The following is a 27,238-nucleotide window of genomic DNA, read 5'->3' on the forward strand; positions in this document are numbered from 1 at the left end:
TTTTTTGTAGATGTTAGTTATCTCCGCTCTTAAGGAACACGGTATTATAGGATACCTTGTAATAAATTTAAGTAGCTTATAGCATCATTTACAGAAAGACAAAATAAAGCAACTCTAATGTTGGTTGTGAGACATAGCTTTGGAATCTATTTCTATTTTTTTATTATTTATTTTTAAAAGATTTTAAGAGAGTGAGTGCGTGTGCACACACATGAACAGGGGAAGGGGCAGAGGGAGAGGGAGAAGCAGCCTCCTCCCTGAGCAGGGAGCCAGATGTGGGGCTCCATCCCAGGACTCTGGGATCATCCCTTAGCCAAAGGCACATGCTCAACCGATTGAAATACCCAGGTGCCCCTAGAATGTGTTTTTAAACACCGTTTTATCCCTAGTGCTGAGTACGTAAGAAAATAAATATATGTTTGATGAGTGCATAAGGTTTCCTTTATTCAATCATTGTTTTAAATTTATATCAGAACTCAAACTTAGTAATAATTTTTTAACTTCATTATGTTATTAGCTAAAAAAATATCCTTTTTAGTAGAGCTACACAAATACATCTCATTAATGATACTATTGAGAGTAAACTGGAATAAGAATAGGAGTCCTAGCTTCTTAAAAACATGAATGTATGTGGGAGTGGGATGGTGGTATGGAGGATGGGTACAGGGAAGCCTGACACACGCACTGTGGTTTAGTTAGTAGTTAGAAGGAAAGGGGAAGGACTTCCTTGTTTCTAGCTAATCTCTAAGAGAGCATGTGTTGTCTTGTCCTGGCTTCCATTATGATGAGGTAGTTAAGAGGATGGACTTCAGAGCTAATAAACCAGAATTTGAGTTCTGGTCTTTCAACTTACTAGCTGAGTGGTTTGGGCGTCCTTTCACATCTAAAAGCCCGTTGGTTCTTATCTATAAAATTATGATAAAACCCAATTCTCAAGAAGCAGTTTAATATCTTCTAAGTACTTCACAGATCTGTGTGACAAATTGCTTCTGAGAAAAGGAAGCTGTTACTTAGATTACCTCTCTTTTTGGTCTACTTCACTGGCTTTTTTTGTAGTTGCCTTTTAAATGTGGGTGTTTCTGAATAATTTCCCCCACCTCCCCACTCCTCCCTGCCCCCCTTGCCTGCAGTGTATATGTATGAAAACATTTACTTCCATGGCTTCAACTAAGTGATATACTCTCTTCTGTTCTCTGGGTTCTGGATTAGCTACCCTTTGGACAGCAGCACAAGTTAAATAGCAAACTTCATATCCAGTTATTGAACACATGATTGTGATCCATTTTGTTTCTCTTCTGTGGTTTCTGTCTTGAGCCATCATCCTCTACTTGGTTACCTACGCTAGAATTTTCAGAAACCCCTTTGACTTTTATAAAATGTCAAGTTATTTAGGGCTCATCAGTTTTAATACTTGTCAGTTTTAATAATGTCTTGAATTTATCCCCTTAAGGTCTGCATCTCCTGCTGGGAGAAACGCTGTGATAATCCAAACACTGCTTTTCGTCTCTTCCAATTTCTCTTACTGTTGTCACCCTCTGCCTCCCACACTAGGGGAGACCAAACAAAACAAAACCCCTCTCTGTGGTAACTCACATCTCTTCCTGGCCCAAGCACTCATCTTTGAATCCTTTTTTTTTTTTTCTAAGATTTTATTTATTTATTCATGAGAAACACACACACACACACACACACAGAGAGGCAGAGACATAGGCAGAGGGAGAAGCAGGCTCCATGCAAGGAGCCCGATGTGGGACTTGATCCTGGGACTCCAGGATCACACCCTGAGCTGAAGGCGGCGCTAAACCGCTGAGCCACCGGGCTGCCCTGAATCCTTTTCACTAGCATATAGTAGGCCAGCAAATAATACTTTGGTTTTAAAAGGATTTATCTTACAATAAAATGATGTTACAGTATTTTCATGGCATATTTTGTCCTTAGTCAGTATGTCTCTCTCTATATCTGTATATATGCTAATGGAAACTTAAAGAAATATTTGGTCTTGACCAATTAATTAAACTTTACCAAAATTAAGAAGCAGAACTAACTAAAATGTCTGTTCTTTGAAAAAAGAATCATCAGGGTGCTTGTTTGGCACAGAGAGCTCAGGTCATGATCCCAGGGTCATGGGATCAAGCCCCACATCCTGCTTCTTGCTCAGTGGGGAGCCTCCTTTTCCTCCTCCCTCTGCCTGCTGAGTTCCCTGCTAGCGTGTTCTCTCTCTCTCTGTGTCAATAAATAAAATTTTAAAAGAAAATAAAAAGGTATTATCAGTATTCATTTAATATTTTTTCTACATGTAATGGTCTTTAATTCTAACTTGAATAAACAGTAAATAAAAGAATGAACCCCTCATTAGCAGATGCAAGTAAGTCATGCTTAGATATATTTGAAAAGTATTTGAAATTGGTCAGATGCTGGCAGGGAATTGCATTAGCACTAATGACTTACCTAAACTGGTTTAAATGATCTTTTAATTTTATCAAAATAATATGAATGCATGGTAATGAGTCAAGAAATTCAGAAGAATTTAGGATAAAAAGTGAGTATATCTCCTATTCCACTCTTTCCCAACCTGGTCATGTTTCTCAGAAGGAACTTCTATTTCTTTTTTTAAAATATTTTATTTATTCATGAGAGACACACAGAGAGAGAGGCAGAGACACAGGCAGAGGGAGAAGTAGGCACCATGCAGGGAGCCCCGATGCGGGACTCAATCCTGGGACCCCAGGATCACGACCTGGGCCGAAGGCAGGTGCTTAACCGCTGAGCCACCCACACGTCCCAGGAACTGTTATAAGAAATATGCTTATTCTTTTTTCTTTTATAAATTAATTTAATAGTGTTAGACAATATCTGTTATAAATTCTTTGCTATAAAAAATGAAAGTTTATTTCATTCAATTTCTCACTTCTTGCTTACTCTTCTCCTGATATTTGATAGTTTTTTTTTTTTTTTGGTTAATATTTTTAGATCATTGGTTACTTTCTTTTTAAACTTTAAATAATATAGTTCTCTATTTTTATAGCCTTACTCTTGGTCATATATTTAAATGTTGTCAGAATTGTTAGTGCTCCCTTTTGTTTCTGAAATCATAAAGTGTTCTGAGATTGAACTATATGCTGATTCTAAAAATTAAAAACTGGTAAAGACCTGAGTGATTATTTTGCATTGCTTCACTCCATTGTCACACTGGACTTAAAATAACTTTTATTACATGTATTTATTTATGTTTATATATATGTAACAGTAAAATTAAATGGATTCTTCTAGTATTATTTCATACTTAAATTTGTCTCAAAGGTATATGTTGATTTTTCTGGACTTACAGTAATGTGTTTTGATAGAATTCTTAAATTTATCCTAATAATCATATCACTTTTATAAGCTTTCCTTTTTTTGTGAAGCCCACCCTCCTATAACCCGCAGTCTTCTAACTTCTCTCTGGACAGTTTGCTTATGTCTGCTGCATAGTTTTCATCCCGGGAAATCTTCTTTTTGTTGTCCCACCTGGGCTTTCATATGGAGGAGTTTTCTTAGAGTTTGGGAATCCCTTGAAATTGTGCACAACGTTTGAGTGTGAATATACTTTCAGCTTTCATTGTATTCTCCAGGATGGTTTTTATGATCCCAAACCACATCTGCTTTGAATCACAGTATTGTGTACTGTATATGCTAATTATACAAAACTGTAATCATAACCTCTTCAGCTCATTGATGCTGTTTTCTTGCAAATGAGACTGCAAGTGGACATTATACTGGGGTTTTATAGCGTAGCCCCTAGCATAGCCCCCAAAGAGATACATTCCTGGTATTTGCAATCATCTTTATATTTTCCTCAAATTTCCTAAAGTTATATCTTACCTTTAGTGATAGCTTTTCAATTCTTTCTCCCTTTGGCTGCAATGGTGATTATGATGCCCTTTGTAATAACAAAGGATGTTACCAATACCTAATCACTTGTTGATCTTTAATTTTTATTTTTCTTGGTCATTTGTTTGAAGGAGGCTTTAGCCATTTTTAGCCTGGTGCCCTTTGAGTACTCTTAGCATTTATCATGGCAGTTCTGGTCTTAACTTTATCACAGCAAAAGTTATTTGCCAACATCCAGAATAAAAGACAACAAAAGAAATTACAATGGAGTAAATAAGAAATGTTGCAGAAACTCTTATTTTTCTTTATTCTTCTTCCTAGTGGTGATCTTGGCTAAAAATGTTTTAAATATGTATACCAATGATCTTTGGCTAAAAATAAATAGGGTAGTATATATTGTGTTAGTCCTCTGTCTATAGTGTTGGGTAGGTGTAGAGCATGAGAAAATTTAATTGCTTATATATTTTTTAAGAATTTACTTATTCATCTGAGAGAGAGAGAGCATGGATGCGCCAGTAGGGGGAGGGGCCAGGAGAGGGTGAGAGGGAGAGAATCTTAAGTGGACTCCACACTGAAAGTGGAGCCCCAAGCAGGGCTTGATCTTATGACCCTGAGATCATGACCTGAGCTAAAATCAAGAGTCAGATGCGGGATCCCTGGGTGGCGCAGCGGTTTGGCGCCTGCCTTTGGCCCAGGGCGTGATCCTGGAGACCCAGGATCGAATCCCACATCAGGCTCCCGGTGCATGGAGCCTGCTTCTCCCTCTGCCTGTGTCTCTGCCTCTCTCTCTCTCTGTGACTATCATAAATAAATAAAAATTAAAAAAAAAAAAAAAAAAAGAGTCAGATGCTTAACCAGCTGAGTCACTTAGGCACCCCTAAATTGCTTGTTTTTTAAGAAGTATTTTACTTTGGGAAGATATAGTGTATATACAAATAGCCATGCTTTACTTTGCCTCTAGGCCTTTGTTTATGTTGTTTTTACTCTGGAAAAATACTTTTCTCTATAATCCTTCATTAGGCTAACTTCTACTTGTCTTTTGGGTCTATCCTTAGATGTCATCATTCTAGAGAAGCTTTCTTTAACCCTTTCAAATTAGGTTGTGTGCTGCATGTATAGTTTTCTCCTTTTATCACTCATTTTTATCACTTTATTCATTTATTTAAAAATTTTGTGGAGTGCTGTCTGTGAGCCAAATCCTATTCGAGAAGGCAGTAATGAATAGACAAATTACTGCCCCTGTAGAGCTTACATTCTATTGGGTAGAGATAGACAGAAAAGGATTTAAATGTAATACTAGGTAGAGGTGAGTTCTAAGAAGAAGAACAAAGCAGAGAGAGTGTGGGGAGATGCTTATTTACTTAAAGTGACCAGGGAATGCCATTCTGAGGAGTATGAAACTTGTAGTCCTTGAGATGAGAGGTGATAGTGGCTTGGGGTAGAATGGTAGCAGTGAGAAATGTTCAGATGCTGGAAATGTTTTTGAAAATAGAATCAACAGTAACTTACTCATGAGTTGATACGGGATATGTGAGACAATAAGAAATAAGACCCCAAGATTCTGGCTTGAGTGGATAACAAAATTTCCTTGGATGAGGACACAAGAGGAACGGGTTTGGGATAGGGGTGTAGAAGAGATAGTACTCACCAGCTCAATATTAGATATGTTAAATTTGAGGGGCATACTAGAAATCTGAGTGGAGATGTTGAGTAGCCAGTTGTATATATGAGTCTTGAGCTCAGGCTAGCCTGGACCTGAGAAGTTGAAGAGGAATTACTGAATGTTTTAAGAGGGAGGAGAAGTGGCATAATGACTGAGTGTAGGAGAATGAATTGATAGTAAAAATTGGCAGTGAAAATGGAGTAGTTACTCGTTATGGTTTATGACCATGAATTCAGGTTGAGGTCAAGGCAGCACATGTATATGCTTTCTCTCATTGTGGGTTTTATCAGGCAATAATGATAGAGGGAGACAGGGACAAGGAAGTAATACAGTGATGGGCCATTCAATCTTAAGATGGATAAAAAAGGAAATAGGGCATAAGATGGTGAGTGAAAAGATGGTAGGGTAAATGGATAGGAGGTGCCTCCGAGTTCGAAGACTTGATAAGGATATACAGGTATTAAGAGGGTATTAGAGGTATTTTTTTTTTTTTAATTTTTATTTATTTACTTATGATAGTCACAGAGAGAGAGAGAGAGAGAGGCAGAGACACAGGCAGAGGGAGAAGCAGGCTCCATGCATCGGGAGCCTGATATGGGATTCGATCCCGGGTCTCCAGGATCACGCCCTGGGCCAAAGGCAGGCGCCAAACCGCTGCGCCACCCAGGGATCCCTAGAGGTATTAAGTGGGAGTTACTCTTCCATTGATGCCATTTTACCTTGTCTCTAAATCTGCCATGAACACAAATAAAAAGGCCAGAAAGAAGCCAAGGCAGTTTAAGCATAAACGTTACTCCTGTTTATAGGCCTGTGAATTGAGGAAATTTAACATGAGCCACTCTCTGTCAGTATGTAAGAAAAATAATTCCAGTCTTCTCTGTTTTAAGATCTCCTTTAACTTTCCCCTCTTCCTCACCATCCTCACTACCCTTAGAAACTCTGACAATTCTTATTGCGGTCTTCCTCAAACTGGAGTGTGTGTGTGTGTGTGTGTGTGTATGTGTGTGTGTTTTAAACCTCTTCCATGTAATTACTAGTTGGTGAGGGTCTGTGTCTTGTTTGAAGCATTATACATGATAGTTTTTCGCCATGTACTTTGTACCTAGAAGTTAATTGTGGTGTAACCAGCTTCTAAAACTGGATATTTACCTAGAAAAAAAAGTGAGAATTACCTGTATATCTACATATACATCCCTTAGTAGATTATATACTGATTTAGAGGGCCATCATTTTATTGTTTTATCCCCAGGTCCCCCCACAATGCCTGATAATCTAATAGGTTAGGATATTTGTTGACTCAATGAATAATATATTATTACAGTCTTCCCTTTCCTAGAGGTTACTTTTCATATCACTTGCCGCTTTGCATTACATCTGAGAACTAGGAAGGAAGCAATTCCACTTTTAAGAATCTTCCCAAGAGGACCACCTGGGTGACTCAGTCAGTTAAGCACCTGCCTTTGGCTCAGGCCATGATCTCAAGGTCCTGGGATCTCAGGGTCCTGGGTTCAAGCCCTGAGTTTGGCCCCTGATCGGTGGGGAGTTTGCTTCTCCCTCTCCCCTGCCTCATCTCACCACTGGTGCTCTCTCTCTCAAAGAAATAAATAAAATCTTTTTTTTTTTTTAAAGCATCTTCCAAGAAAAAGAAAGTATGTGTCCACTTATAAAGATATGTTTATAAAAGCATTTATTATTCATAATAGCCTAGAACTGGAAACAGTTCAAATGCCCAGCAATTGATGAATAAATAAACAAAATGTGGTATATCTATTTAATGGAATACACTGTTCAGCAAAACACTACTGAAACATATTATAGTATCAGTGAACTCCAGAAAAGTTTAGACAAGTGAAAGAAGCCAGATGCAAAAAGGTACATACGGTGTGATTCTATCTTATAGGAAATGTCCCTCTAGAAAAAGCAAATTTGTTGAGAGAGAAAGTAGATCAATAGTTCCTTGGTGCTGGGGGTAGTGAGGTAAGAATGAGGTTAACTATAAATAGGCACAAGGGAAGTTTTTGGGATAATGGAGATTTTCTCAAATAGGGTTTGTGGTTGCACAAATCTAAATTTTACACAAATTACTTAATTGTTCATATATTATCAATGAATTTTATGGAATGTAAATTGTATCACAATAAAGCTATGAAGAACAAATAATTTTGAGCATCCAGATGAGGTATTTTAGAAAAAATGAAGTTTATCCAGAAATAAGCTTTTTGGTTCTCACTATGCCAAGCTTGTTGAGTTTACTTAGGCAAAATTGTAACCAGTCTATTTTCTAACACAGTGTACACATTGTACATTTAAAAGATACTGATCAGGAGCAAATGATGATTGACGGAAAAGAAATAAAAGCTTTAAAAAGTAAAAAGTAGGACAGCCTGGGTGGCTCAGCAGTTTAGCGCCGCCTTCGGCCCAGGGTGTGATCCTGAAGTCCTGGAATCGAGTCCCACGTCGGGCTCCCTGCGTGGAGCCAGCTTCTCCCTCTGCCTATGTCTCTGCCGTGTGTGTGTGTGTGTGTGTGTGTGTGTGTGTGTGTCTCATGAATAAATAAATAAAATAAAAAAAAAAAAGTAAAAAGTTTATCCAGCAAAGAGTGTTTAATGTTGGCTTGTTACCTTATATATGTCAGTAGCACCTGAGGCCATCTTGACATTAATAGCTTGGTATAATTACTGATTACAGTGATGACATCTAATCAGTAAGAAAAGCTTGATTTATTTCTGTGTCCCTAGGTTATGAAAGCAAGGTAATTATGTAAAAATTTATAAAAATTAATTATTAAAATTTGATGTAAAGGAACCAGCTTCATTTATGCTTTTATTTATATTGGAAAATGGTGCCAATGTATGAGGTAAATTATATTAATAGTGTGCTGTCTTGGTCATGTTACACCTGACGAATCACACTATACTAGGACCTGTAATTAGTGATTTTTCTAGTATTAATGATAAAATTACAGTAGTTTCATCAGTTTGCATTAACTTGACTGTCTTGTAACTAGAAATCTTAAAACTTTCAGGATTTTTTTCTGATGCAAGTTAATGCATTCAGATGGTAAAATAAAGGTTGTTTTAGTTTGGTGCTAGTTTTAACCTAGTACTACATAACAGACCACCCCAAATCTTACTGAGCTTAAAACAACTTATCTTTCATCATTCTGTGGGTTGATTGGGCAGTTCTTGTGCTTGTCTTACCAGGTAAGTCTTACATCACAGCTGCATTTAGCAGATGGGTTGCCTGGGGGATGGGCCAGGGGATGGGCCTAGCTGGGCTTAGCGAGATGCTGAGCTGCTTCTTGCCACATGATATGATATCTGAGGGTTCTTCACACATAGTGCTTTAGGGCAGTGTTCACAAAAGAGCAAAATCAGAAGTTGTAAGGCCTTAAGTTAAGAGTGTCATTTCTGCTGCTTTTTGTTGGTCAAAGCAAGTCACAAGGTGGGCTGAGATTATAAGGGTGGGAAAGTAGACTACAACTCTTGATGGGAGGAGCAGTAAAGTCCTATGACAAAAGAGGCATGCATACAATGTTTCCTTTTTTTTTTTTTTTTTGGCCTTTCTGTTCTTTAAAATAAAAAATTCTGCTTTTCAGAATTAATTGGAACAGATGACTAGGAATATAAACTTGAAAAGGTTTGCTTTAATATAAAAAATGAAGAGGTTGACTTAGAGGAGTTCTTGGAAGCTTCAGTCTGATGAGGCTACACGTAAATACAAGTATTTTCTGAAAAGAAAATAGCTTTAGCTTTGCTTGTTTCTATACTACTATCATGTCATTGTATGGCAACTTGAATGTTGAAGTGAGAAGAGGTGTTTTGAGCTTTGAAATTTGATTGACCTGGATGGGCATTTTATGCTTTTATGGTCTGTTTCTGTATCTGGAACGTGAGGATAAAAATATATCTGGATTAGGAAGATAAAAAAAAGCTCTAGAGATAGATGGAAATGATGGTTGCACAACAGTGCTAGTATATATCTTTTTATTTTTTTATTTTTTTTAATATTTTTTTTTCAATTTTTATTTATTTATGATAGTCACAGAGAGAGAGAGAGAGAGAGGCAGAGACATAGGCCGAGGGAGAAGCAGGCTCCATGCACCGGGAGCCTGACGTGGGATTCGATCCCGGGTCTCCAGGATCGCGCCCTGGGCCAAAGGCAGGCGCCAAACTGCTGCGCCACCCAGGGATCCCAGTATATATCTTTTTAAAGATTTTATTCATTTAGAGAGTGAGAGAGTGCACACATGGGGGAGGGAGTAACTGGACAAAGTGGGAGGGAGAGGGACGAGCAGACTTTTCGTTGAGTGCAGAGCCCTATGTGGGGCTTGGGCTCCATCCCATGACTCTTGAGATCATTACCTGAGCCAAAAACAAGAGTCGGATGCTCAACAGACTGAACCCACGTGCCCCAACGCTGGTATATTTTTAAGGGTGAACTCAACACCTAAAAATGACTGAAATGCTTAAAGTAGATTTTATGTTATGTATATTTTATTGCAGTAAAAAAAACAAAACAAAACATGTACCTTGAAAAGCACTTATGAGGATTAGATTTAGTAACAGACACTCAGTTATGCTTATTCACTAGGCAGCTTGTTAGGGTTACTTTCCCTAAAATTTATTTAACCTTTACTCAGAGAAATGTGTTTCTGAAATATTGACTACTGGTAGAATCATTTTATATATGATAAAAAGAGAATCCTACAAAATCCCATGAACCTTTTTAAAAATGAGTACTCTGGGTGAATTTGGATTTTCAGGTAATCAAGAGATTTGCTTATATTGGATAGAATATGTCGTTCTCAAAAAAAAAAAAATATGTCGTTCTCTTTAGATGTTTCTCGTTTTCTTCTTTTATGCTTTCTTGTCCCAGAAGGACATAATGAAATACTTTGCCCAACAGTGGGGATTTATTCAAGGGGTTAAATACTACTACTCTTTGTTAGGATACATAAACTCACTTGAGACATGAATTGATGCCTGATACTGCATTCATTTATAGTCAGCAGTGCAATTTGAAAAATTAATTCATGATTTTTATGTTAAGAATCTTGAAGATTGGTAATTGATTGACAGTTCATCTAATATGTGCTAGTGTTCTAGATACTGGAGATACAGTAGATAATAATACAAATGTCCTGGCTCTCATGGATTTAAATTCAAGTTGAGATTTTAGTCAATAATTAATGGAAATAAATACGTACTTTGATTTGGAGATAAGTGGTAGAAAGAACTAAAAAGGCAGGATAAGAAGTTAAGAGAGTAATGAGGAAGAAGAGACTATTTTAGAGAAAAGGGTCTAATGTTGGCATCTCTGAAGAGAAGTGTGGGAGTGAGCTATGCAAACAAGTGACCAAGAGCATCCCAGATTTGAGAAATAGCAAGTGCAAAGGCTTTGAGGTAGGGCCAAGGGTGGTGAAGTTGATAGAGCAGGAAGTCCAGTAGTGACAACTACTGAGTGAGGCTAGAGGAACATGAAAGAAGGTGAGGTCTTAAAGATAGGTGTCCTATTTAAATTTTTTTCTGAGGCACTAGTAGGGACTTTGTATTTTAAGTGTGATGGGAAACCATTGGAATTTTTTTAAAAGCCTTTTATTTTGAAATGGTATTAGACTTTAAAAATTTGCAGAAATAGTGCGGAGTGCCCATATATTCTTCACCCAGTATCAATATCTTGCATAACTATTATTGGAATCAGTTTTTTGAGGTAGTATTTTTTTTTTTTAAGATTTTATTTATTGATTCATGAGAGACACAGAGAGAGAGGCAGAGACACAGGCAGAGGGAGACGCAGACTCTGTGCAGGGAACCTGACGTGGGACTCGATCCAGGGTCTCCAGGATCAGGCCCTGGGCTGAAGGCGGCGCTAAACCTCTGAGCCACCCAGGCCGCCCTTGAGGTAGTATATTGCTTTAAAATTTGCACTCTCCTGCTTCTATGTGAAGACTGAAGAGGCAAGAGATGAAGTCTGGAGACCAGTTCGGAGGCTAGTGTAGTGGGCTAGCAGAGAGTTGATGAGGGTGGGAAGCTGACAGTTCCTTAAAAGAGATGTACCCAAGTAGCTTCTTGGAACTCATATTTTTAAAAACCTGCTTTAGAGTAGAGTATCTTACCAAGAAACTGCAGAAAGCATTCCCTGAGACCAAACTTCTGTACTTGGTTATTTTTTAAGAGGAACAAAATACTAGCATAATTTAGATCAAGAAAAATATTATGTATAAGCAATTTTGATAATGAAAGAAGGTAGTAATTGACACAGGTGAATAAAGAACAATAGCCACATTTATCTATCTTGAAAATCAGTGAGTTGCTTAGGCATTGGTTCCATTATTGTAAGTTGCCAGTAGTTTTTCTTTGAAAAAGAAAACAAGTAAATATCACACACATTTCAAGTTTTTACTTTGTGTGGAAAATGCTTCTTAATTTGGCAAAGATTGATTACCAGGATTTTTCAGGGCAAAGATATAATCTGCATGGCTAATCTTTATCCTTTTTATTTTCAATTTTTACATATTTTACTTGAAAGTTAAGAATATGACCCATAGTTTGAAATGAAAGTTTAAGGAAAGCATTGTACAAATATTTTGCCAATGTATATAGTTAATTTATAGATCTATGATGGTGCTTATATTTATTTATTCATTTTTTAAAAAGATTTTATTTATTCATGAAAGACACAGAGAGGCAGAGACACAGGCAGAGGGAGAAGCAGGCTCCATGCAGGAAGCCGGACATGGGACTTGATCCCGGGACTCCAGGATCATGCCCTGGGCGGAAGGCAGGCGCTAAACCGCTGAGCCACCCAGGGATGCCCCCTATGATATGCTTTTAAAGTATTAATGAAATTCATGAATTATTCTCAAAATTGTAGTTTTCTAATGTTCTGTAACATCAAACAATTTGCTAATTTACTTAAACTATTTCCAGCTTTTTGTTTTCTATAAAAACAATGAGGTGATGAATTAAATAAACCTTGTTCTGAATGTTGAACCTAAAATTAAGTACTTTTTAGTAGTATCTACTCTCCTTCACTTTAAGAACTAAAAGGTAACATTTTTTTTTGTGGTGGAAGTCTGAAAATTGTAGATACTTTTGTTCTTTGTTATAATTCAACTCTTTAATGCATGGCTTTATGGAATTTATTTTCATTAAAGAGGGAACATAATTGAGAGGATTGAGTGAAATACTTGTAGAATATTTGGAACAAAGTCTGGCAAGGAGTTCATGCTTACTTAATATCAACTCTTATTAGAAGTACTGTAAGTGGGATTGGGATTATTTAAAATAGCTTTATTTTTGCTTGTTTTGAAGAAGTGGTCTGTGAGCCCCCTTTGTTATTCACCTAATATCTAATGGGTAGCTTCTGGGTGTCAGGCAGTGTCAGATGTTCTCATGTACATTATTTTGGCTTATGATTAGGGTAATAGGCTCTGAGATGTGAAGTTATTGAGTCATGGTTGCATAAGAGGTAGGCTTTCTTACAAAACATCCAAACCTGCCATCTGTTGTTGACATAAAAGGCTTTTTAATTTGTCAAAATCACTCCTGATAAATGTATATATTGGATACTTTCTTATATGCAGAGCTATAGGATATGGGCTATGGAGATTGAAGATATTTTTGGTACAGTGTCTTGTAGTGTGGGAGACACTGAGATACAAGGTAAAAACTGGTATTATTAGAAATTATACACACTTAGAGGACAGAGATGTTTGCTTCAGGGAAGAAGTTTAATCAGGGATTTTTTTTTTTTTAAAGATTTTATTCGTTCATTCATTTATTTATTTATTTATTTATTTTTTCATTTATTTATTTACTTATGAGAGAGAGAGAAATTGAGGAGAGAGCGTGCGCACCCACACGAGCAGGGGTTGGGAGCAGAGAAAGAAAATCTGGAGCAAATTCTGCCCTGAGTGTGGAGCCTGACAAAGGACCAAGATCCCATAACCCAGAGATCATGACCTGAGCCTAAATCAAGAGTCAGATACTTAACCGACTGAGCCACCCAGGTGCCCTCAGGGATGGTTTCTTGAAAACAGTTAACATTTAAACTGAGTGATTTGGAGGAGTGGGATTTGGATGACTTAGTTGAAGAAACAATAACAAAACATGAGATGTGTATAGAAAATAGTGTGTAGTTTGTTTTGGCTACTGTGTGTGAATGAATGAATGTAGGGGAAATTTTATTATTTATTTTTAAAAGATTTTATTTATTCATGAGACACAGAGAGAGAGAGAGAGAGAGAGAGAGAGAGAGAGACAGGGACAGGCAGGCAGAGGGAGAAGCAGGCTCCATGCAGGAAGCCTGATGTGGGACTTGATCCCCATCTCCAGGATTACACCCTGGGCTGAAGGCAGGCGCTAAACTGCTGAGCCACCCGGGCTGCCCTCTAGGGGAAATTTTAGATTGAAAAGGTAAATTAAATTTAGGACCAAATTGTGTAGGATCTTGAAAACGTGACTGTTTTGAATTCAGACATTCATTAGTTGAGTGCATTTCTTTTAGTCACTATAGAAGCTAGGTACATATGGTTTGGGGAAAATAAAAGGGAATGAGAAATTTAGACCACGATGAGATTTTATTAAAAAGGGAAATTGGTGGGCATGCAGAATGGTAGAAAGAATATTCATTTTATTAGGAAAAAGGGAATGAAATTTCTAATCCTTGCCCTGCCATGAAGTAGTTATATAATGTCAGGATAGGCCTTTTACATTCTATGTGCATCAGTTTCTCAGTATGTAAAATGAGGTTTGTATAAAAGATCATTAAAGCCATAATGAGATGGTGACTGTGTCTTTTCTTGTCTAAACTAAGATGCTGAAATTGAAAGGAGGTACTATTAATAATTAAGCTCAGTAGCAACTGAATTATATTCTTGCTTCTTATTATGAGTCTACTTTCACCTATTTCAAAACTCAAATTTAAGCTACTGAAAAGAAAAAGAACTAAGACATAAATCATATATGTTTAATGTTGAACCAAGGTAAAAGTAGTATAATCTGAGGAAATATAATCTTTTAAACATTATCTTTAATTAAAGTATAATTGGCACTCGACGTCACATTTGTTTCAGGTGTGTAACGTAGTGATTCCACAAGTTTACGTGTTAATGCTGTGCTCACCACCAGGGTGGCTCCCATCTGTTACCTGCAGTGCTGCTGTAACACCCTTGACTGTATTCCTCGTGCTGGACTTTTGTTCTCGTGACTGACTCATAACCGGAAGCCTGTACCTCCCACTCCCCTTCACGCATTTTGACCATCTACCACCCCCCAGAAATAGAATCATTTTTAATTAAGTATCTGCTTGATGTTACGTACGAGTGGTGATGACTAAAAACGTGCATATGAACATGGAATTGTTTTGAAACGTATATTGTTCAAAATAAAGTCCGTTACTCTCATAGACAAAGCTAAAGACAATTACACGTCACTGTAAGAATACCCTTCAGTAAGTCTGGCATTTAGGGGAAGTAATGAGGTACTTCATTTACACGTGTTTTCTCAACATAATTCTTTAAATGTCTTCAGGGACTGCAGTCTTCAGGGTAGTTTACCTTGTATTAGCTGGTCTTCCGGACTGCTGTGCTTGCTGTTTTAAATACTCTTGTTACAGTTTTTAAGATCTTCCCTTGATGATAGACGCAGTGCTGTAATTTTCTGGCTTTTCATGATGGTTCAATTCGATTATGCAGAGGCATCTTTCCCCCCGGCCGTCCTGTAGAAGTAAGAACTGCCTGAGAGCTTCAACACTATGGATTTTGATAGCCAGATTGTTATTTCAAGCCACTTTCCCATATTTTCTAGTTTTCTCATATTCTAGACAAGAGATTCTCAGGCACTTGATGTACATTCAGATCACTTGGGTATTTTGTTAAAAGGCTAATTCTGATTCAGTAGATCTGTGGGCCTGAGAATCTGCTTTTCTAATAAGCTCCTAAATGGTGTGGAGTTGCTATTCTGTAGACTGCACTCAGGACCAAAGGTTCTAAAAAGTTTACTGGAATTCTGTAAATCTTAGGATACAGGGCATTAAGTTATTACCTGGATTCTTTCAGAATTATCAATAGTTTTAAAAAGAAAACTTAGTACTTCTGTAAATTTAATAATACAGCTGATTGAATAATATTTATCTTTTATATTCACATTTCCCTCTTTCATGTTTACCTGTGTCTTAACTCTAGGTTTGCTTCTTTCTCATTTCTTTTTTTTTTGTTGTTGTGGTTTTTTGCTTTTGTTTAATGTATTATTGTGTTTTGTGGATCTGGTCAGGGAACCGTTACTGTATTTTATGTTTGTATCTACATTTTATTTTGCATGCGTAACGTGGCTTTGCCTGGATGTTCTTTTTGGTAAGTTCCAAATTTATAAAGCATATTGTTTTTTTGTAGTGTAAGTTACAGTGTTTTTCATCTTTTTTTCCCCCTCTCACTTCTAGTAATGTGCTCATGCTCATGAGTTGTTTTTAATTTTTTTTGAAGAGTTCATTTGTATTTTTTCCTAACATTTTCCAACTTTCCTTAATAGTAGTACAGTTTGATACTAATCTGCTTTGATTGGTTTTATAGCCTCACGCTGTCAGTTGCTGATCACTTTAGCAATTGCTGTCTCAAGTATTTTGGTTTTTTAAAAAAGCCTTAGTCATCTAGAGATGTTGTTCTAAGAGCTTGTGCTTCCATATAGTAATCATAAAAGAAGATAGTTTGTAGTAATATTAAATATCTTTGTTCTGAATGAATAATGCATTCTGATTTTGTTTTTACAGCAACAGCTTGCACAGCTACAGAAAGAAAAATCAGAGATTCTGAAAAATCTGGCATTGTACTATTTCACATTTGTAGATGTTATGGAATTTAAGGTAAGTATTTTAATATGTAAAATTTAACATAGAATGATGTTTGTTAATTGTATAAATTGCTTTGTAACTTGTAGATAATAACATTAGAATTCTTAGAACTAAAAATTAAAATGTATTTTATTTGTATGTGTTTTCTAAATTCAGTATTATTTATATAGGTGAAAGATTAAAATCAGCTTTTATTTTTAGGACCATGTTTGTGAATTGCTGAATACTATTGATGTTTGCCAAGTCTTCTTTGATATTGTAAGTATTATTTTCAGAAAAGTTTCCAGTTCTCTTCTGATTTTCTAATAGAACTAAGGAGACTGAATATTTTTCTTTAGAAAAAATCTCCATGACTAGCGTGTGAAATTTTAGCATTGTTAATTTGGCTTATTTTGTAGCATTTTTTTAAGGTAAGAAGTTATAATGTATTCTCTGTTTTTGTTTATTTAATTGTCACTGAGTATGAGTCTTGCACATATTGGGAAATAGTTCTTAATTCTAGTATTTTATTTTAGTAGGTCTTTTAAAAAGTTAAGTGAATAATATTTTTCTCTGTAAAAGACATACTTGATGGGATCTTTCTTAGGTGAGACAATTTCTATATACAGAAAATCAAAGTGAAGAATGTCTCCGGTGACAATTTACTTATTGAATGACTTTTATTACTTATTTATTTAATACTTCTTTTTCTTGCTTAGTGAGATTGGCTCCATATTCCTTGTTATTCTAGTTTTGTTTATTCTTTTAAACTGTTACCAATTAAGGCAATAACAACTTTTTTTCATCCATAAAATTGTGTCACCAACACAAAACTATTATCTGTAACTTCCAAATTTTAGGTATGTTTTTTGGTGAAAGGAATTAGAATTTTAGAAATGGGAATAAAATAAATAACTATAGATTGGATTTCAGTAGCTGCTGTGAAGATTTTTGTGCCTTTAAAAGTTAGCAAAATAAGGAGTTAAACTTGATTTTTGTTTTCTAGACTGTAAACTTTGATTTAACAAAGAACTACTTAGATTTGATCATAACCTATACGACACTAATGATACTGCTGTCTCGAATTGAAGAAAGGAAGGCAATCATTGGATTATACAACTATGCTCACGAAATGACCCATGGAGCAAGGTAGACCTCCATTATACAAATCTTTGTGAAGTTCTTAGTTTGATGGCTAACAACTCACTGATATTTGATATGTCTGTTTTAAGTGACCGAGAATATCCGCGCCTTGGTCAGATGATTGTGGATTATGAAAACCCTTTAAAGAAGATGATGGAAGAATTTGTACCCCACAGCAAGGTAGGACCTGGTTTTTAAATGTGCATGTGAGATACAGGGTAATGAGATTGAGCTCCACATCAGGTTCCATGCTGAGCATGGAGCCTGCTTAAGATTCTCTCCCATTCTCTGCCTCCTGCGCCCCCACCCCCCACTGCCCACCCATGCACACTTGCTCTCTCTCTTTCTCTCTCTCAAAGAATGAATGAATAAAGAAATAAATAGGCATATGAGATGACATAAGGGTGAATAGAGTTAACAAACTTCTTTTATGAAAAACATTAAAATGGGATATGAATAGTAGGCAGGCATGGTTTTATCTAATTGTGAACTGGAGCACTCATTAGTTAGATTCCAAATAGTATATGGAGACTCAGGGATCATTCATTATAGTTTTCACATTTGGTATTGGGTATAGAGGTAGTGAAATTTAGTATTTGAGAATGTCTACTCTGATACCAGACTATCTTGATACTAATCCCAATGCTGCCGATTATTAAGTATGTAATATTGGGAAAGTTACTTAACTGTTTTCATTGTATCTCACTTTTCTTATCCGTAAAAATGGAGTAATGGTACTTGCCTCATGGTTGTTAGGATGTTTCAATGAGTTACTTCATAAAAAGTGTTTGGATACATAGTATTTGATAAATTTTAGCTATATTAATTCGTAAAGCCTTTTAATGAGGAAAAAATGACGAGTTTTGTGAAAATACTTGGGAATGTCTGTCTTTTACAATACATTGAAAAAATTTCTGTTCGAAGGAGTCTTGCCATTATGGCTTCTCTGCAGTTAAGGCTGATTCAGTGTACGTAAGCACATGAAGGAAATGTATAGGTATCTCATAAATCCTCATTATAGGTAAGGAAGTTGAGCGCTGGAGAACTGACACAATTAGGCATTTGGCAGTAATGGCAAAACCAGAGCAAAAGCCAAGATTTCAGAACCTTAGTTCATTCTTTTTGAATGATGAGAATTAGACATTTTAATAATACACTATTTTGTATGCATCTGTTAACGCCAAAATTTTCCTTTAGTTTTCTTACCTCTGAAAATTCTGAAGGTGCATTTGCAGTTTAATTTTTGCATAGCTGTATTATAGCCACAAATTTATATATCTAATGTTTTGAAGTTAGTTGGATCATTAGTTACAAGCTAATAGATGGCATCAGATTTGAAGTAAAAATCATCCTTATAGATGGAAGTGTCAGGATTCCTCAGAGTGTTGATGAGCACATCATAGTCATCTGTCTCTGATTTTAGTCATCTGTCTCTTTTTCCTCACCTTGAACTAGCTTCCCTACTTCTCCCTTGTTTTTTCTCTGGATCTGTGTCTGACTTCTTGCCAATCATGTCTGACCTTTTTTTTATTTATCCACTTCAAATTTGTTTTTTTTTTCCCACTTAGGTGATAAAAATTTCCTTAAAGGCTTAAGGGTTGGATCTCTCTTTTTTTTTTTTTAATTTTTATTTATTTATGATAGTCACACACAGAGAGAGAGAGAGACAGGCAGAGACACAGGCAGAGGGAGAAGCAGGCTCCATGCACCGGGAGCCCGACGTGGGATTCGATTCCGGGTCTCCAGGATCGCGCCCTGGGCCAAAGGCAGGCATTAAACCACTGCGCCACCCAGGGATTGGGATCTCTTTTTAAAGAGATTGGATTGGATCTCTTTTTAAATAAACTCTCCATACTCATTCACATATACTAGGCTATTAAATTGCTTGAGGACAATCATACAGTTGGATTAGACCATTTATTTCCTTATTATGATTTTTTCTGATGTACGATGATATTCCAGGTTTTTTGTTTTAAGATTTTCTTTTTCTTCTTTTTGAGAGTGTGAGTGGGGGAAGAGCAAAGGGAGAGGGAGAAAGAAAAATCTCAAACAGACTGCACTGAGTGCAGAGCCTGATAGAGGGCTCAAGCCCATGGCCCTGTGATCATGAACTGAGCTGAAATCAAGAGTCAGATGCTTAACCAACTGAGCCACCTAGGCATCCTAGTATCCCAAGTTTTAGTGGAAAGTCTATCTTGTATTTGCTAGAATTTGTTAAAATTAATTTAGTTTAAAAAATATCATTTGATAGAGCATAATAAAAATACAGATTTCTAGAGTCTACTCTCAGAGGTTCTAGTTTACTAAGCTATAGTAAACTATATAACTATATAACTTTCTGTTTCCTGAACAAATCCCATGATAGTTCATGGGCAGCCAGATTAAAGAATCACTCTTATACAGAAGTTTTAGGAAGCAGAGATGAGTACCAAAGCACAGTTAAAAGCAAACAAGAAGCAGATGAGAAGAAACATTGAGTATCTTGATGATAAAGCTGTAGTTAACAAACCAAGAGGCAGAAAGAAGTTAAGTAATTTGTTAAGATAGAGTACATTTTTTTATAAGGCATTCTTTGGAGAAATATGAAATAAGTTGGGCTCTCTTAACACTTAGTCATATAACCCTAATGTTCTGTTATTTCAGTGAAAATTATCAGAGTACAAAAGAATGACACTAGGTTTCCTACCCCTTTTGAAATAAGTATCTCAAGATTGCCAAACATTTTAACTTCTAAGGAAGTAACATGATTTCCTGAGTTAAGCTCTTGCCCAGGAATGCAGAATCTATTTTGCTTTTATGAAGTTAAAAAAAAAATTCTAAAGGAGATTGCCAGACCCTCTCAAATATTTTACGGAGCATAGTTGTGATTAGGCTTTGTTGTTTTAGGATGGTACAGTTTTAGAAACACACAGCAGTTGTAGCTGAAATTTAAATGAGAAAGGAAAATGTTATTCCTCAACTTCCTTTTTTCCTATTTTAGTCTCTTTCAGATGCACTGATTTCTCTTCAGATGGTGTATCCTCGAAGGAATCTTTCAGCTGACCAGTGGAGAAATGCCCAATTATTGAGTCTCATCAGTGCACCTAGTACAATGCTTAATCCTGCACAGTCTGACACTGTATGGTTCTATTTTTCCCTTTTCAAATGAAAATAGTAAAGTTGATTTTTAAAATAACATAAGTTTTACAGTATTGTTGCAGTTTTTCTTCTAATTGATATTAGCTCATCAGTGAAATTTGCTAAATGTTCATTAAGTCCTACTGTTGAGTTTTATTTCTAAATTCTGATGCTGAGTTAATACAATTAGTGTAAGTATTTTCTTACACTAATTTAAATGTTTTGTTCTGTTATGGTAGAAAATTTGGAAAAAGCAGAAAGTTTTAAAGAAAAAAAAAAAAATCTCAATCTTCACCAACCCGAGAAAATCATTACTAATTCTTTCACAAAGTTGACCCTTGAACAACACAAGTTTGAAGTGTGTGGGTCTACTTACATTTGGGTTTTTTCTTTTTCATAAATACCGTATTTTCTCTTCCTTAAGATTTTCTTAATAACATTTTCTTTTCTGTAGCTTAATTTACTGTAAGAGTACATTATATAATGTGTATTAACATGCAAAATATATGTTAATTGACTTTGTGTTATTGGTAGGGCTTCTGGTCAATAGTAGGCCATTAGTAGATACGTCTTTGGGAGTCAGAAGTTCTGTGTGAATTTTCAGCTGCGCAGGGAGGGGGTTTTGGCACTCCTAACCCTCGTGTTGTTTAATCTTTTCCCTGTGAACAAAGATGTTCTGCAGGTGGAGAGTACACACATAATTACTGATTTGGGTGAGACAGTGAACATCTATGTACATTAATCTTTTTTAACTTGATTAAAATATTATCTTTTGGAATACTGCAAACTCTGAAATAGGAAATTTGGAAGTTGTCATTTACCAAATTGAAGACAAGCAGGAGTATTAATTTAAGGGAGGTTTCAGGGAGTGTAAATATGAAAGGGGCACAGCTCTTATTGTCCTTTATAACTGCACATTTAAATATAAGTTATAAAACTATTATCTAGCTTTTCAAATATGTCATGGTGGTATTTGAGCCAACTATTGAGTAGTAAGAATTTTTAGGAGGAAAAAAAGGAGTGTAACTCGGTATAGGATTTGTGTTTTTAGAAATTCTTTTAATCACAGATTTTTTTTTTTTTTTTTTGTATCTTCTCTTTTTAAGATGCCTTGTGAATATCTTTCTTTGGATGCAATGGAAAAATGGATAATCTGTAAGTAAAATTAGTTTTGTAATTACCCCTCAGGTTTTAAGTTTTTAGAGAAAAATAACAGGTAACATGGATTACTTCTATGCTAAGCACTGTCCTGCGCCTTCTCTCTGCGTTACTTCATTCAGTTCTTTTATGACCCTGTCAAGATAGATCGTTTCTTTTATAGATAAGGAATCTAAAGCTTAATTCACATACGTGATAAGCGATAAAGGCAAAATAAGAACCCAGGCTAATGCCAGGGCTCATGGTGTATTATGTTGCCTCTCAGTATAGCTGTCAAAACTACATTTTTATTTTGTTTTTAAGGATTTTAAAAAATATTTTGTTTATTCACTTAATGTTTTTGGTTTTGATTTACTTCAGTACATATAATAGCGGTTCATGGTTGGCAGTTAGATGCATGGAGGATAAAATTTCTTGTGCTCCTGAAAAGTTCACAGATTTTCGGGGAAATAGACATGGTGACACACAGATAAAATAGAGAATGAGAATTGCTATAATACAGCTGCTTGTATCACCCCCCGGTCCAGTGGCAGAGGGGAATGATTTTAAGCAGTTTGTGTTTTTTACTTTCTCTAGTTCTTGTTTCTTGATTTTTTCACTGTTAGGCAGTATTTGTTGATTTTTTTATTATGCCTCAAATTATAGTGAAGGATCAGGTTTTTTTTTAAACAAATTTTTAGATTGATACTTACATAAAATATGAATGACTAAACTAATAACTGAAAGTGAATTACTAAAGTTACCAGAAATAAAGTAATAAAGATACAAAAGAAAAGCTCACATTTTTAGGGGTGGCTCAGTGGTTGAGCATCTGCCTTCAGTTTGGGTTGTGATCCCGGGGTCCTAGGATCCAGTCCCACATCAGGCTCCCTGCATGGAGCTTGCTTCTCCCTCTTCCTGTGTTGTGTCTCTGCTTCTCTCTCTGTGTCTCTCATGAGTAAATAAATAGAATCTTTAAAAAAATCCACATTTTTTTTTTAAAGGTATTTTTTTTTAAAATTTTTATTTATTTATGATAGTCACACAGGGAGAGAGAAAGGCAGAGACATAGGCAGAGGGAGAAGCAGGCTCCAAGCACTGGGAGCCCGACATGGGATTCGATCCTGGGTCTCCAGGATCGCGCCCTGGGCCAAAGGCAGGCACCAAACCGCTGCGCCACCCAGGGATCCCAAAATCCACATTTTTAATTACTAGATTGGTCTAATAGATTGTTACTAGATTTCTACTATAAATGTCAAATTTTTATGAAAATTTCTAAATACTCGTTTTCTTTACTTAATCTCAGTATGCCCTGTCATTTTGAATAGCACTGTTTTTATTATGAAAGAAAAGTAATTTAGGACATACTCCCTATCCTTAGCCTTTTTTTTAAAAAAAAATAAGGTTTTCCTTCTTTCTTTCTTTCTTTCTTTCTTTCTTTCTTTCTTTCTTTCTTTCTTTCTGAGTGTGCACACACGAGTGGCGGGGTGGGGCAGGGGGAGAGAGAGAGAGAATCTCAAACAGAGGGACTCAGTGTGAAACCTGTCATGAGACTTGATCCCACCACCCTGAGATAATGACTTGAGCCAAAATCAAGAGTTGGATGCTTAACCATCCAGGTGCCCCTCCTTAGTCATTTTTATTAATTATATTTTTCACATTGATCATTTTTTTGATACTTATATTTTCTTCCATTATGATAATTAAGATTTTCATTCTTTGCCTCTTGGTTGATTCAAAAGACAGCTTTCAAAGTGTTGATTTTGCTTAAATGTATCCTGATCCCTGATTGTTCATGTTTATGGAAGTATGGTTGTAGAACAGAGGTGATTAGTAGAATTAGGTGGCATGGGTGACTTCTAGAATTAATAGCACTAGTTCCCCCAGGCTATACAGGAATGCTGATTTCAAGGCTCTGTACGATGGGCAGGGATGTGGGTCAGAAGGCAGGCTACACAGGGTCATATATAAGGCAGATAGATTTGGTATGATAACAGTTGCTGAAGTATGGAAAGTGTTAACTCTGAGCTTTGCTGAGCCTTGAGTAGAGTTAACAGAGGTTAAGAATTACCTCCAACTCAGTGCTTTTTTGACCCTGATATTCATAGTAGGACTTTTTCTGTAGAAGATAGTCTACTTTCTTTAGCACTTTGCTTTAGATTAGTTCAAAGTGTGGTCCCTGGGTCAGCAGCATCACCTAGGAGCTTGTTAGATACACAGAATCTTGATGTCGGCCTAGACCTACCAACATAGACTGTAAATGGATCGTGGCAGTGTGATTTAATAAGCCTTTCCAGTGCTGATACAAGCTAAAGTTTGAGGATCACAGGTCTAGATTGTAACCTGGGGCCAAGAGTTACTGAGAGTCTGGAATGTTGAAGACCCAGCTTTTTGGAATGCAGTTATAAAATAACTTACCCTGTTGTTCTTACTATATTGGTTGCACTCAGAAGGACTCCTTGGAAAAGATTTCTTTTTCATTTCTAGAGTTTTGTGTTACTAATTTCTGTTTCTTTTTAAATTGATAGTTGATTCTTTCTTAAAAGATTTTCTCCAACTTTCTTGTCTAGTATTGGTCTTTTATCTTGTTTTCCAACAATTTTGTGGCTTAAAAAATGAAAAAAATGTTCAGTTCTTTTATTGGGACCTTGGTGGGGAAAGATGGGTAAAATGTGATTTAATAAACTATCCTGGGGCAGCCTGGGTAGCTCAGCGATTTAGCGCTGTCTTCAGCCCAGGGCATGATCCTGGAGACCCGGGATCGAGTCCCACATCAGGCTCCCTGCATGGAGTCTGCTTCTCCCTCTGCCTGTGTCTCTGCCTCTCACTCTCTCTGTTTCTCATGAGTAAATAAGTAAAATCTTAAAAACAAAACAAACAAACAAAAACTATCCTGATCTGGGCAATCTTAATTTACTTTTTTTGATTCTATCATAAACAAATAGATACACTAAATTCAGAGGTAATCCATATCTTAAAAAATAAAACATGGTAACACATAGTATAACTGCTAATATTTTTAGAGAAATGTTATATTATCAGCAGCAATTTTGTGAATCTAAGTATTCCACAAGGTATAAGACACTAGGTGAAATCTCTTTTTACTCAGGGTTTTAGAGTAAAAAGTCATTATATAAGGAAAGAATCTTTTACAATTTCTCATAAGGATTCTTTAAATTTCCATGCATGTGTTCTCTGTCTTTGGTTGTGTACCAGGTCGTATAATTGGCTTGTGTTTAGGGGTCCTCTTGCATTAAAAATATGTCTACGTAACTTAAAAAGTTAACCTGTGGGGCTGTCCAGGTGGCTCAGGGGTTGAGCGTCTGCCTTTGGCTCAGGGCATGACCCCTGGGTCCCAGGATCGAGTCCCACATCAGGTTCCCTGCAGGGAGCCTGCTTCTCCCTCTGCCTGTGTCTCTGCCTCTCTCTCTCTCTGGGTCTCTCATGAATAAATAAATAAAATCTTTTTTTTTTTTCTTTTAAAGTTAACTTGCTTGTGTAGTAACTCTGTTAAAGGAAGGTTCTTGAGCTAAAAATAAAAAGATAAATGGCAAGTTGTATGTTAATGATTCAGGAGTTTGTTTAAAGGTGGGAGTGACTACTGAGAATCCTAGCGAGATTTCATGGGAAATACGGTTGATTTGTAACTGGCCCAGTATAGTACTTTGTGTATAGCCCGCACTGAGTAGACGTTGAATGAATGACAGTTGAGGTTTTGTGGCCTAGTTCAGAGGGCTAGAGAGAGCACTCACAAACATATATATGATTATACATTTGTGTAGGGTTTCCAAAGTAGATAACAAAAGATGAAAGAGTTACCTGAATTCATATACTAGAGAGCAGCATAGGGTAAATACTTGAGGCTAACTCTAGCTCTAACATGTTAATGATATAACTTTATGTAAGTCCTTGAACCCTCATTTTTTCAACTATGAAAGAAAAAGATACCATCTGTTTTATCTTCTCCGCAGAATCATGTGAGATAATATACGTGGAACTTATTTGGTAAACTATGAATTGCTATGAAAATACGAGATGCCATTACATCTCTTCTGGTGATTTAGAAAAGTAGATTAGCCTTATTTTTCAGTTATTTTAACAGTTGTAACGATTAGCAAGTTATGTGTTAATTAGTAACTTCTGATCTTTTGTTTAAAATATAAAGATTTTATAAATAAATATATTCATTTATTAAAATGACTTATACAACCCAGAAGCAACATTTCCTTTTCTCATCAGTGTGGGTTCAAAGAACTGATTTTGCAGTATACAGAAGATTGAGAGAAACATGTTGCCATCTTTATGTATATGAATTATTGCCTGTCACTTGAAATCCTCAATTTAGTGATTATGTTTATATTTCTGAAATTTTTGAAAGCAACTTTGTAACTGAAAGATTTCAATTTTGGAATACTTTTATATTTGTATTTACTTCTGTTTCTTTAAAGTTGGCTTCATTTTGTGCCATGGGATTCTAAATACTGATGCGACAGCTTTGAACCTTTGGAAGCTAGCTCTTCAAAGTAGCTCTTGCCTCTCTCTCTTTCGGGATGAAGTTTTCCACATTCATAAAGCTGCAGAAGACTTATTTGTAAACATACGAGGGTATGACATTTTCATTTATCTTGTCTTTTATTTTTTTTGGAGAAGGGTAGTGAGCAGATTATTTTTATTGAAGTTTGGTGATAGAGAAGGATCATGTGGTGATCACCTGTACTTTCCTACTGGCCATAGCAAGTTGTTTTTAACAATTGTCCTGTTATGGTAATATTCATAATTTTATAGGTAACTTTGTAGATTAAAGTTTCTAGTGTTTCTGCCTTTTCAAAATTTTCATTCTAGGATAGAGAAGATGTCTCCTCTTTTTCAAATCATGATATGGGTTTAGACATAAGTATTGCTAAAAGCACCATATACATTTTAGAGTTTTGACATTTTTATAAGTGCTATTTAAAATTAAGTATGTGAATCAGTCAAAAGCTCCTCTTTAAATTAATTACAGCAATTATAGAACTCAGACCACTGCACAAGAGAAATCACGGTTCCTTTTAATAAGATGTTCCAAGTGACTCATTTATATTCATTCCCTGTAAAGCAAACAGTTCATACAAATTCGTGTCCTTGAAATTTTTAATGCCTGCATTTCTTTCCACTTGAGGTTCTGTAGCTGTTGTATAGAAGTCAGGCTGAGCTCAGACTTGGTGGCAATTTTGAAATCTTTTGAAATTAGAAGCATCTAAAATATTCTGGGACCCCCTGTACCTGAGAATGTCAAATAATTATGTTTTGTTTTTTAGCTGAGGTAGAAATGAAGTTTACCTAGATTTACTTCATATCCAGTTTGGAAACGTCTTGATGAAATTGATACAAAGCATCTGTTAGTCAATAAAGACTATCAACTTGATAGTCTTGTTTAAGACTATCAACTTAAGCCTCAAATTTTAGTGTAAGAATTACTCTGTGATGTGAATTAAAAGC

General features: G+C 36.0%; 1 protein-coding gene across 5 annotated transcripts in view; it reads left to right on the plus strand.

Annotated features, from left to right (window-relative positions):
• Nucleotides 1-27,238, plus strand: part of NCKAP1 (NCK associated protein 1) — a 103,118-nt gene that overhangs the window by 20,094 nt on the left and 55,786 nt on the right. For 3 of the 5 annotated variants that reach the window (XM_077883228.1, XM_077883225.1, XM_077883229.1), the window contains 7 exons: nt 16,310-16,396; nt 16,586-16,642; nt 17,370-17,512; nt 17,596-17,686; nt 20,487-20,624; nt 21,730-21,778; nt 26,209-26,365. In XM_077883228.1, the coding sequence (XP_077739354.1) occupies nt 16,310-16,396; nt 16,586-16,642; nt 17,370-17,512; nt 17,596-17,686; nt 20,487-20,624; nt 21,730-21,778; nt 26,209-26,365 (722 nt within the window). Of the gene's footprint in view, nt 1-16,303; nt 16,397-16,585; nt 16,643-17,369; nt 17,513-17,595; nt 17,687-20,486; nt 20,625-21,729; nt 21,779-26,208; nt 26,366-27,238 lie in introns of all 5 variants that reach the window. The other 2 variants (XM_077883227.1, XM_077883224.1) reach the window with 1 other exon arrangement.

The sequence above is a fragment of the Canis aureus genome, chromosome 34, assembly GCF_053574225.1.
Source record: "Canis aureus isolate CA01 chromosome 34, VMU_Caureus_v.1.0, whole genome shotgun sequence".
Classification (NCBI taxonomy): Eukaryota; Metazoa; Chordata; class Mammalia; order Carnivora; family Canidae; genus Canis; species Canis aureus.